This window comes from Colletotrichum godetiae, assembly GCF_030913485.1.
Source record: "Colletotrichum godetiae strain CBS 193.32 chromosome Unknown BDP55scaffold_26, whole genome shotgun sequence".
In the NCBI taxonomy this organism is placed as follows: domain Eukaryota; kingdom Fungi; phylum Ascomycota; class Sordariomycetes; order Glomerellales; family Glomerellaceae; genus Colletotrichum; species Colletotrichum godetiae.
This window is the reverse complement of record NW_026851274.1, coordinates 200,626-212,127: the sequence shown is the minus strand read 5'-3', so window position 1 is coordinate 212,127 and position 11,502 is coordinate 200,626. Positions and strand designations below refer to the sequence as shown.

General features: G+C 53.3%; 4 protein-coding genes across 4 annotated transcripts; 2 read left to right on the top strand and 2 right to left on the bottom strand.

Annotated features, from left to right (window-relative positions):
• Positions 1-3,465: 3,465 nt before the first annotated feature.
• Positions 3,466-4,539, top strand: BDP55DRAFT_633141 (CDP-alcohol phosphatidyltransferase; the record flags this gene model as incomplete). Its single annotated transcript, XM_060572515.1, has 3 exons — positions 3,466-3,649; positions 3,711-4,087; positions 4,147-4,539. 3 exons carry the CDS (start codon positions 3,466-3,468, stop codon positions 4,537-4,539), a joined length of 954 nt encoding a protein of 317 aa, XP_060428326.1.
• A 678-nt stretch (positions 4,540-5,217) lies between these two features.
• Positions 5,218-7,346, bottom strand: BDP55DRAFT_554350 (multicopper oxidase; the record flags this gene model as incomplete). The annotated part of the gene is made up of 5 exons (XM_060569383.1): positions 5,218-5,452; positions 5,517-5,742; positions 5,822-6,398; positions 6,456-6,950; positions 7,005-7,346. 5 exons carry the CDS (start codon positions 7,344-7,346, stop codon positions 5,218-5,220), a joined length of 1,875 nt encoding a protein of 624 aa, XP_060428325.1.
• Positions 7,347-8,742: 1,396 nt separating this feature from the next.
• Positions 8,743-9,426, bottom strand: BDP55DRAFT_667270 (uncharacterized protein). The gene has a single exon (XM_060575164.1). The coding sequence runs from the start codon at positions 9,023-9,025 to the stop codon at positions 8,747-8,749; it is 279 nt and encodes a 92-aa protein (XP_060428324.1). The 5' UTR covers positions 9,026-9,426; the 3' UTR covers positions 8,743-8,746.
• Positions 9,427-9,471: 45 nt separating this feature from the next.
• BDP55DRAFT_181939 (iron permease FTR1 family protein) lies at positions 9,472-11,477 on the top strand. The gene is made up of 4 exons (XM_060565822.1): positions 9,472-9,986; positions 10,045-10,487; positions 10,540-10,738; positions 10,792-11,477. Exons 1-4 carry the CDS (start codon positions 9,831-9,833, stop codon positions 11,092-11,094), a joined length of 1,101 nt encoding a protein of 366 aa, XP_060428323.1. The 5' UTR covers positions 9,472-9,830; the 3' UTR covers positions 11,095-11,477.
• The last annotated feature ends 25 nt before the right edge of the window (positions 11,478-11,502 follow it).

Here is an 11,502-nt window from a genome sequence, read left to right as displayed (position 1 = left end):
CCCTGTGGACAAGGGTTTTGATGATTTGTTCTATTCGTAGTGTGTGTTTCTGGACGCCGATGGAACTGTCGCCGAAGACAGCAACCACCATTTGCGCAAGACCAGCGCAGCTAACACAATGGTGGTGTCGTAGAACGGAAACCATGGATACAGTGGACGCACCAATCCCATCTCCTCCACTGCTTGACTTTGCGTTGCATTGAGCGGCAGTGCGAATTGTGTCAATATTCCTGTCGGCCCGATGCAAGGAAAATATGGTTGGAAGTGCAGAGTATCCTACCCGTATAGACTGAGATGTGGTGGGGTGTGTACCAAAGGAAAGCACCCTGGTTTACGAAGTCTAAAGAAGCAACCGTGACTTGTACCACCACCGTCATCTTCTGTGCATCGTTGATGAGAGACAAGAGGCCGGTCGAGCTCGACTGTGGTGACCCGGAGGGCTGGTTGGGCTGGTTGGTTCATCGTGTGGCCGCAGCCGTCGAATTTCGACGCCGGAAGCGGCAACGCCGTCTCATGGGGTGAGGCCGCCGCGGCCGCCTCTAGAACCACGCAACGGTGAAGGCTACGGGCCCGAAGCTGTAGGTGAGCCTGGTGAGCTACTCAGGCTTCACATATCCGTATCCATAGCTGCCTTCTTTCGGCCTATCAAGTTCAGGCGGCTGGACAATATCGTGCCATGCCCCCGGGTCTTAGTCCCACCAAGTAAGGCATTCTCGTGCCATTTTGCGATGGCGAGACGGGAAGTCCGATGAACCAAAGAACGGTGTGTGCTTCTTCCCCGCAACCATGCTACCTTCTGCCGGGAGCCCTGGCCTCGTTCCCTTTTCAAACTTAGCCCAACGGCTTCTGCCGACGGTAGCGCAGAAATGCCGACTCACGGCCAGTCTGTCGTGCTGTCAAACACGTGCAGACTTGCAGTATTATCCGTATTCCGTACATAGAAATCGATAAGTTGCGGCAAAGCTGGCTCTCAAAAATACCTACGAGACGTCCAAGCTCTCGGAAACGGCCTTGGCAAGTCCCCGACGTGCTCGATAAATAAGGACCATCCGCCAAACAATGAGTCTGGGATGTTTGCCGAAACTAGACGAGCTGCACCAGCTTACCACCCGAGGACACGACATATTCGGGTCCCCGCGATCGGCAATCACCCGGCGATGATGTTGGGCTGAGGGGCCATGGTGTCGGGACTCTTCCTTTAAGGTCTTGGGAAAACACCCGGCAGCATACGGTTCGTTTCGTACGTCCACTCGGACTAAAACTGACAGTCCAGGCTAACGAGCCTGGCCAGCGGCTCGGACAGCAGGATTGACTTGTGGCCTGTGGATCAGACCCTATAGAGCCAAAGCGGAATCGAAGGCAGTGCTAAACTCGAGAGCTAGCGATACTTCAGCAGACACAGACATGCCCGGTAATGGTTTCAGCAAAATGCATACGTACGTGATGATTTATGTTCATTGTCGGCAACTGTATCTCGATTCTTGCAGATTTGTTATTGGTGGGGTAAAATAGGCGATACGACTGCGGGGTGCTCTTTGGAAGACGATAAAGATGGCGGGGTGTGCAGAACTGGTGGTCATCGCAAGGGGCCAAGAGAGAGAGAGAGAGAGAGAGAGAGAGAGAGAGAGAGAGAGAATATGCCTGAGACAAGTATCGACAGGGTTCCAAGTTCAGAAGTGCCAGTCTATCTAAGGCGCACGACATGTAGTTGAGATAGGAAGATCCGAGACATGCAGGTGCCTGCCTATTGTCGTTATCTTGCAGCAGGGCAAGTACGCATCACAAGTGACTCTGCTCTTGCGTTTTGCGGGCGCACATGGAAGGCCCAGGGTTGGCTCGATGCTGCCATCGTCGTTGTCGTTCTTACTATTGTTGACGTGGAGGAGATTGATTGATGTGGAACATCAGAGCTCGATACAATTTGTTCCTCATGACTCTAACTGCGTACTCACCTAGGGATGCCTGATAGCCATGGCGAGGACGAGGAAATCTAGAATGCTCAACTTGCTAGATGGCTAAGCCATGTTGAAGGGCATGGTATTCTTGAGTTACCCACATCGATAAGAGCCGTCCCCAAGTTGTATTCTTCCTCTTTCTTATCGTGCCTTGGATGCTACCTTACCTTAGTGCAATGCTCAGGGTTCTACGGATAGACCAGAGTCACATGCCACCTTACTGATATCAGTCGCTGTTGTTCTTCATTTTCAACCTCGAGATGACTGAGTGCAAATGATAATGTGAAATTATGTATGCTCGTTTGTGCAATAATATCTCTTCTCGGCGATAATATGAATGACCTAAAGTGAAATTAGGAAGCGAGGTCGCGCATCGGCCTTCCCATCAACCAAAGGTGAATCGCCTCAATGTGTCTTATCTCTCTTATCCTGTATCTTCTTATCACTGCTAGAGTCAAAAGCCCGCTAACACCTCCACTTACCTTACCTTAGGTAGCTGTGCCAGTTTGGGTAGGTCGAACCTGCCAGATTTTACGGATATTAGAAACCTACGAATAGCAGCCCGCCTTACGGTCTTACCTAAAGGTAGCACAAAAACCTTAAGGAGTCAGGGCGTATGTCTCCAGCACCTCCAAACCCTTGTCGAGAGGCAACTAAGCGAAAATGGCAACTGGAGTCGAGAGAGTGTGCCCACTGCCGATCCGGACCTCTGCGAGATACGTAAGACTACCTAGGCAAACAGCGGGTTGTGGTTGCTACCTACGTAAGGTAGCCAAGGTCGGGCGGGCATTGCGCGGCAGGGCAGAGGACCCGCTTCGTGAGGTACCTCGCAGTAGAAATCTAGGGAAAGAAATACCTTACGCGTCCGTACTCCGTAGTCTAAGGTAGTGGGTGGAAACTTATCATCCATTGTGAGATCAGAAGAGAAAGGAGAAGCCAAGCAACGATAGCGTGCCGAAATCTGTCACTTTGGGTCCTTGGGTCGACTTGACACCGGCTAAGCTTGCTCAAGCTGAGAAAAGCAGTAAGCAGGCACAGCAAGCCCTTACACAGTAGACATTTTCAACCCACCACTCCGAAGGTACCGTCCGATCCCACATCAGCACGGGCAGGCTTCTGCTATCTGTATCATTTACCACTGCAGCTGCTGCCTCTCGAACACTTCTTTCTCTTCCACCTCCGCCTTCTCCTTCTCCTCCTCCACCAAGCCATCTTGAACGCGTCGTCTCTGTCTATCAATCCTATCCGATCTCCTTTGCGCCTCACGACTTCCCCTTTGATAGACCATCTCCGCAAAGTTGGCTGGCAATCCTGCACCCATCTCCATCCCTTGTCTTGGGCGACGAATCCTGTCACTAGGAGCCACTTATCGATCAACCGTGTAACCTCCACTGGAACACCGGCTGCCTCGGTCGCCTCATCCACGCCGTTTAAAAGCTCTTCACGCCCCATTCTTCGACCGATCAACCTCTTCCATCTATTGAGCTACAATCTCTAGACACCCATCACCATGTCGGTCCGACAAACCAGGCGTCAAGCCGCTCAAGCAGCCGCTGCGGAATCATCCAAAGTTACAAGCGACGGACCAGCCGACCAGGTCGCGATGAATGGCAATGGCAACGGAGCTCCAGTGACGGAAGCTTCGGAAGATGGACCTAAGGAGAACATCTTCCTATTCTGGCCCAACATCATCGGTACGTCTGTTTTGCGAGCTGTAGTCATGGTAGCACATTGCTAACAAGTGTCCTGTCGCAGGCTACTCGCGTATCGTGCTTGCCATCGCCTCCCTCTACTATATGCCCCTCCACCCGCGAACTTGCTCCCTGCTGTACAGCGTATCCTGTCTCCTGGATGCTCTCGATGGATACGCCGCTCGTGCCTTCGAGCAATCCACGCGCTTCGGCGCCGTCCTCGACATGGTCACTGACAGATGCACGACCTCGTGCCTGCTAGTCTTCCTGTCCTGCGCGTTCCCTCGCTGGACCATCGTCTTCCAGATGCTCCTCTCACTCGACTTCTCGAGCCACTACATTCACATGTACACCACTCTCACCATGGCGGGTTCCGAAAGCAGCCACAAGAACGTCGACGAGAGTCGCAGCTGGATTCTGCATTTGTACTACACCAACAAGGTTCGTTATTCGTTGAAGCGCATTGAAGCCGACATTTGAGCTGACTTGATGCCCTGCAGACTGTCCTCTTCGTTTTCTGCGCACTGAACGAACTCTTCTTCATCGCGCTTTACCTTTTGTCCTTCTCCTCGCCGCTTCTTTCGCCCTCTCTGCTCAACTCTGTCTCCAACTCAGAGGCAATGCAGATCCAGGCCGGTGCGCAGGTCAACACGTCGCTGCTCAGCCATATCTTCCCGAATCCATACAGCGCGGCAGCTCTCGAGCTTGCGCGTGCGAATAAGATGGATTCCACCTGGCCGTGGGTCCTTACTGCCATCAGCTTCCCCGTGATGGCCACGAAGCAGTTCATCAACATTGTGCAAATCGTCAATGCGAGCAAGTGGCTCGCCGAAGGAGATCTTGCCATGAGGAAGGCGCAGGGCCTGCCCAGAAAGAAGTCGAAGAGCGCCTAAGTCAGTAAGCAAGTGGCGCTTAGCGCAGTCACACTGCTGGACGTTGCTCCTGGTGCTTGTCGGCTTACGAAGGAGCTTGCGTGCCAGAAGGTGCCTTCTCCGTCACAAGCTGACCGGGACAGGCAGCTGCACTATCGACGAGTCTGTGTCGACATAGAAGAATCGGTATGTCACCGGCGACTGGGAAGGGTGTTGGGAAAAGAATGGATTCGGGAGCTCGAGCAAAAGACCTTGTAGTCTCGAGAACATCGGAGCACGGCAAAGAGCAGATTCCTTCAGTACGGAATTTTAATGGCACCAGGTGCATTCACACATGTCTGGCTGGGAATGCCGAGGACAACCATGTAGGGGAGGGAAGAAATAAGGGTCTGGGCCGAGTGTCAGATCCAGGAGTCTGGAGTTTGTTGTCTTCATTATTCAATTTCTTCCACACATTAGACTAATTGATGATTCATCTATTCATGAAATCGCGCCCACAAACTCTTACAAACGTCGTTGCCAGATACTTGGTCAAGTGCAACATCGCCACGCAACAGTGCTACTCCGTCTGACAAACGATGAGCCACCACACGGTTCCGTAGCCTTCTCACCCGGGCGGCTTACTCAGTCAAGCTTCGTCTAGCCTCATCCATGCAAGATTACAGCTCTCACTGTGAAAACTCGCAGACGATCTCACCGTCAAGCATGACTTACACCCGACGCGCCGTGTCCGGCTCCAACCATGATTGGCTCCTTTTGATGATTTCCGGCCACGTGCTCCACTCCCGCGGCCACGCCCGGCGCCGGAGCCGTGTACCCGGACTCGGAGGGGCCGTCTGGCGTCTTTGCGAGGCCGTACCACGCCACTGTCAAAACGCCGAGGATGCCGGTGATACAGCTGAAGACGAGGGCGACGATTCCTCTCGTGGTGAAGCTAGTTTTTCGCTTCTGTCAGTACTCGCAAGTTTTACATTGTCATTATTTCGAGATCAACTTACCCATCCGCAAGAGGCGATGGCGGTGTGTTTTGTCCGCTCAGGTCCAGGAAGTCCTTGGTATTGGCCGCGGCATTGCCGGTTGTCGGGACGCTGCCTGCGTTGCAGACGTCCAGGTGGTTCTGGGGGATTGTGAGGTTCTTTTGGAGATCCAGCGGTGCCTCAACAAAGGTTGCCATTAGGCCGGAGGTAACGTGCCACTCGATGTGGCAGTGGAATAGCCAGACGCCTGTAGTTGATGACTGTTAGAAAAGGAATGATTCTAGCAAGATATGCGCTGCCAGATTTCGGGTAGTGGATAAACTTACCAGGGTTATTCGCTCTGAACCGCAAAACAATGTTGCCATTCGGCCAAACGACGAGGGTATCACGACGCATCGGCGCAGCAGGGAAATCAGCCTCCGTAACATTGGCATCGGCAAACGTCCCACCATCCTCGGCGGCGCGGTACAAGGCCTGGAATTCGTGGCCGTGCAAGTGGAAGGGGTGTCGGCCAGAGTCAAGGTTGTTGACGACGATCTGGACGACCTCATTACGCTCGAGGACAAAGGGGTGGGTGTAGGTGCCGTACACCTCGGCATTTGTCGCCGCATCGCCGGCGGAGAGAACGGTGTAAAGGGTGGGCACCTTGGGAGCCTTGTAGGTGATGTTGTTGAAGAAGGCGTAATTTGCGCCGTCGCCGAGGTTATCCATGATGACGTCGAGCTCGACGGTCTGAGAAGGAGCCGGGAGGAGGGGTTGCTTGTCGTAGGGAACGAGGGTCATATCATCGAAGGGCTCGAAGGTGTCGAGTGTCGCTGCCGGGTCTGTGGGTTTCGAGTCGTCGTAGACGAGCCAGCCCGTTACGTTGTAGTTGAGGTCATCCGGAAGGGTATCGAAGAGGGTCTACACTTGTGAGCTGGGTGTGCGCGAGGTGCATTTTGGGGTTTGGTGATGACTTACAGTATCCATGCTACCCACGATAGCAAAGTTGGACGAGGTCTCGTTTCGGGTCGTGACGAGGAAGCTGTACCGCTGAGCTGCAGAGATGTAAATCATGCTTGCTTCTGCGGGCTCCGTGTAGACGCCGTCGACCTCAACAATAGAGATGTTGTGGCCCTCGATCCAAACGTACTGCCCAGCAAAGGCGGCCACGTTGACGAGCCTGAAGAGATACGTCTTGCCGGGTTGTACGGGGACTTTGAGGTTCTGCGTATCGTTCATGAGAGCGGCTTTGGGAACGGGCTCGGCGCCTGTTGGATTACCCTTGCTCATGAAGGGAGGAATGAGGTCGGCCATTTGGTCGTGATACCAGTCGGACAAAGACACGACGACTTCTTCATCGTATTGGTCCTTGAAGGGCGAGCTTGGGTCGTGAATGACCAGCACTTGTCGCAGGCCGTCCGGATATTGCGACTGCGTGTGGGAGTGGTACCAATAGGTTCCCGGCTGGTTGATCTACGCTCGACTGTCAGAAGCAATCTCATCACCATCTTGCAGGGTATTGCTTACAGTGAAGTTGTAAGTGAAAGACGACCCCGGTGGAATGGCGCACTGGCTGACTTGCGCCGGTCCGTCCATGTGGGTTGTTCCGTTCATGTAGAGACCGTGGAAGTGAAGGGATGTCGACTGGTTCCCGAGCTGGTTTTGGACGTTGATGAGAACATTGTCCCCAACGTTGGCCTCTATGCGAGGAATCGGCCATTGGCCGTTGATACCGATTACTGGGCGGTCGAAGGCGCCATCTGGGTTCGCCGTCACCCAGCCGATATTGAAGTCATACGAAACCGTGGCAGCGTGGGCCGTCTGCGCGATGGCGGAGAGGAGGGCCAAAAGGCCTGCTGTGCCTGTCATATTGACCTCTTTCTTTCTATTGCTTCTCTGTCTCGGCCTTTGCTATTCTGTGATGCGCAGGGAAGAATTCGCCAAGAGCAAGGCGGCAGAGGATGACAAGTCTCGCAGTGACACGAGCGGCTTCTTGTGTATGCCTTCAGACAGATTGATCCGGGGACAGACCGGAGGCAAGAAGATTTCACATCGCTCGAAAGAAAGGGAAACGGGGCCCTCTACAAAGCTTCCACTCGATTTGGGTCAGGTCAACTCTGGCTCTCCTCTCTCTCAGCTCGCTTCAAAGAAACGGCAACTTCTGGCGAGGGGAACCAATGCTTGCCACCCTGGCTGGGGTGACCCTTTCCACGTAGACACCCCCCTCCCCTTGTCGCTCCTTCGTGGCTTTGGCACTTTGCCCAAGACATCTTATCAATCTGATCTTCCAGTGGTCCCGACACCGCTCGTGCCAGCTCCTTGGGCGGAGGGGGCGGCCGGGCACACGCTACCTTACTAGCGCGCCATCATCTTATCAGATGTTACTCGAAAGATGACCAAGTTTTCCACACTAACACAAGCCACTCAGACCCAAAGACATCAGGCGTCGATTGATAGCGCGAGACGATGGAGTTGTAGTAGCGAGAGGAGCGACTGGCTCGCACGGAACTCGGCATTATTGTCCATCACGTTGCTGTTGCAGCTTGCAGAAGAAAAGGGTGGGGAGGGGATCTTTTTCACCTGCAAAGGAGATCAACTAACCAGGGCCCCTACAGCCGAGAAAAAGCTTGTCTCCCCGCGCTAAGGCGAACTCGGATCTCGCCTGGCCTCGCTTCTGCCAAAGGATGTCCCCGATGTGGGTGAGATGGGCGAAATGGCCTGTCAAAGAAGAGGCCATGACTCCCTGAGAACCCGAGAAAGAGGGTCTATCGACTATTTTACCTCGTCCCATTCCGTCGGTTTCCGTCGGTGCGGTAAGTGTGGAAATTGCTTCTTGGACTTGTCAGGATTCTCGAGCGAGCTGAACAGCGAGATCTGTCATAGAAACTCAGGATGAACCGATACACGAGGTTATTGAGAGGGTTCCTCAAGAACAAAGGACCAGGCACGGAGTTACGGAGTATATGGATTCTTGATCGCTGAGTGTCCATTCAGGGCCGTTCAACTTATCATGGTTGCCAACCCATGGCAAGAAGTGACAATATACCTTCCAGTTGATGTGTCCCATATGCCCGCTCAATTTCATGAAAGCTGGTCCCAAATCCCTCAGCCCATCAGACTTTTTTTTGGCGGCGATCGCAATGCTATCGATGGAACTCCGCCATCGCTGTCGAGACAAACTAGTTACAAGCTGTTAGTTGTAAGTAGTATTGTTACGAGTAATGAGTCCGGCTACGGGAACCAGGTAGCTCAATGGTCACTGTCACAGTCTAGCACATCTTTGAACTCGTCTCTGGCTTGCCGCCGGCATCCCACATCAAAACACCACCAGCATCCGCCACATTGCTTGCTTGGTGTAGCACCGCTGCACCACTCAACGGCGTTGTACGTTGCCGACGTATGGCTGAAGATCGACAATTGGGCGTCTCAGCGAGAGTCCATTCTGTTGTCCTTCGTGTCAAAGAATAGAAACAGTGCAGGGCTAGAGGCAAGTCAATCTGTGTCATCCCATCTCGATCGACAGAATCACGGGCCTTTCCTCTACACATCGACCATCAGATCAGAACAACTCGCCCACCAACCCTTTCTCGCCCGTCAAAACTCTCAAGGATCGAGCAATATCGCGAGCGCATAAGTGCCTCACGTATCCTTGTCCGTTTGAGGCCCCTCACTCTCCATCAACCCGCGCTAAGCAACGCGAGCCCAGTCTACAGGGACGCAGCTCTCCCATGCATGCTTTATCCCCAACACCGTAAAACGAAACGAGAAACAGGAACCTCACCCCCAAAAATGTGTACTAAAATCGACTAGAAAATCGACTAGAGAAAAAGCTTGTGGTGAGGGAAAATAGTCCGGTCTGCATGCAACAATGAGACCTCGGCGCTGGTCTAATTGGCCCTACGCCTGGAACCGGGTTTTAGAGCTTGCACCACCTTTGTCCCACGTCCCCTCCTCTCGCCCTCGCGTCAACCTTCCCTTCGGACTACAGTCGGTCCAGAGCAGATGTTCCGCCCTTTCATAAATCCATGATTGATTGCTACCATAGGAGAAAAGGTCGCCTGATTATCAAGATATGTCTGTGTTCTCTTATTTGCCCTGAGGCAAACTTGGGCTAGCGTTCCGCCTTTCGGCTCGTCGTATCCGTTGCCACAAGACCAACCAGTACCGGCACCCTCATCGGCTAGTCCCAGCGATTATCTGATTTGATTTTATCAGATTAATCTGCGTCTGTGTTGCCCGTCCTCCCCTTTCTACGCTTGTCAGACAAAAGTCTGTTTTCCTCTTCTTTCTTCTTCGTTGCTCGGAACCAGTGACCAAGACATCGACAACACGCCCTACGTACAGGTGCCCAAAATGACCGTCGACGTGTTTTCCGTACCAGTCTTCCTGGTCGTCTTTCGAGAGTCTCTGGAAACCGTCATCATCGTGTCGGTTCTGCTGGCCTTCCTCAAGCAGACCCTCGATGGACCCAACAGAGATGTGGCTGTGTACAAGGCCTTGCGCAGACAGGTAAGTGGCATCAATACGCTCATGAAGCGAGGCCCGTTGCTGATGCATTTTCCCGTAGGTCTGGCTCGGTACAGGTATCGGTTTCGTGATATGCCTGGTCGCCGCGGCCGTCGTCATCGCCGTCTTCTACAAGGTCGGCCGAAACAGCTGGGAGGCCCACGAACTCTACTACGAAGGCGCCTTTTCTCTCCTCGCCGCCATCATCATTACCATCATGGGCGCTGCCCTGCTCCGCATCGGTAAGATGCAAGAGAAGTGGCGCGTCAAGTTGGCAAAGGCAATGGAGTCTCCTGTGAAGACCGGTGCCAGCCGGGGGTGGTTCAAGCGCTTCGCCGAAAAGTACGCCATGTTTATCCTGCCCTTCATCACCGTGCTCCGTGAAGGAATTGAGGCAATTGTCTTCGTGGCTGGCGTGTCTTTTTCTGCGCCTGCGACTGCCGTGCCGCTCCCCGCCATCGTCGGGTTGATTGTTGGTGCCTTTGTCGGCTACCTCCTTTACAAGTAAGTTGTTTTGCTCCTCCTGTTCCCTGGCTGTATACTGACAATTGCAAAGAGGTGGTTCCACAGCGAAGCTTCAAGTATTCCTTGTCATCTCCACATGCCTCTTATACCTCGTTGCCGCTGGACTCTTCTCCAGGGCGGTGGGTGATTTCGAGCAGCAAGAGTGGAACAAGGTTGTCGGCGGCGACGCTGCAGAACTCGGAAATGGACCGGGTTCCTACGATATCGACAAGAGCGTGTGGCACGTAAATGTTAGTCCCCTTGTCCCTGCTTGACTAACAGCCCAGTGCTGACCTCCCGAAAGTGCTGCAGCCCAGATCTCAACGGTGGCGGCGGCTGGGGTATCTTCAACGCCGTCCTCGGCTGGACAAACTCGGCAACGTACGGCTCCGTGATCTCCTACAACGTCTACTGGATCTTTGTTATTGGCTGCTTCCTCCTCATGAGATTCCACGAGACCAAGGGACACTGGCCTTTCATGAAGGCGAAGGCTCCTCGGGAAGCCGAGAGGCGCCTCTCCGATGACCGTAGCGGAAGCGAGCAGGCGAGCACATCTGAGAAAGATAAGGGGGCATCGACTACGAAGACTGTGACGGCTTCGTCATAGTTGGAGCAGCAGGGACAATTGAATGCTATCGTCAGTCCTTTGGAACTATGGACGATCATGACTGAAAGGATACCATGCTGGTGGACAATATAATGTGAAAGCTGTCTGTATGGTAATGAGGTCGGAAGGATGGCCGAACTCATAGGATAAATTGAGGTTGAACATTAGCGTGCAACCCTTTCACCCTCGAGACATGTACAATATTCTTTTTCCAAGGACCGGTGGCTTCGGTCAAGTTCCTTCGGATTGTAAAGAGACCATGGAGTGATGTCACCGTGTACGTACTCGCCAGTATTCAAAGGATGAAATGTGCAATATCACCCCTCAAGAGCACCTCAACACACTGCTACCTAGGATAATAGTTGGCGCTGTTACGATCAATCGTGATGCTGGAAGGAGGAAGACAGA

What these genes read in the sequence shown, in the direction of transcription:
- BDP55DRAFT_667270 (XM_060575164.1), bottom strand. Translation starts at nt 9,025, where the DNA reads ATGTGTAGAGGAAAGGCCCGTGATTCTGTCGATCGAGATGGGATGACA.
- BDP55DRAFT_181939 (XM_060565822.1), top strand. Translation starts at nt 9,831, where the DNA reads ATGACCGTCGACGTGTTTTCCGTACCAGTCTTCCTGGTCGTCTTTCGA. An exon ending in GTCGGCTACCTCCTTTACAA is followed by an intron (nt 10,488 to 10,539) that starts GTAAGTTGTTTT and finishes ACAATTGCAAAG; the next exon opens with AGGTGGTTCCACAGCGAAGC. An exon ending in AGAGCGTGTGGCACGTAAAT is followed by an intron (nt 10,739 to 10,791) that starts GTTAGTCCCCTT and finishes ACCTCCCGAAAG; the next exon opens with TGCTGCAGCCCAGATCTCAA.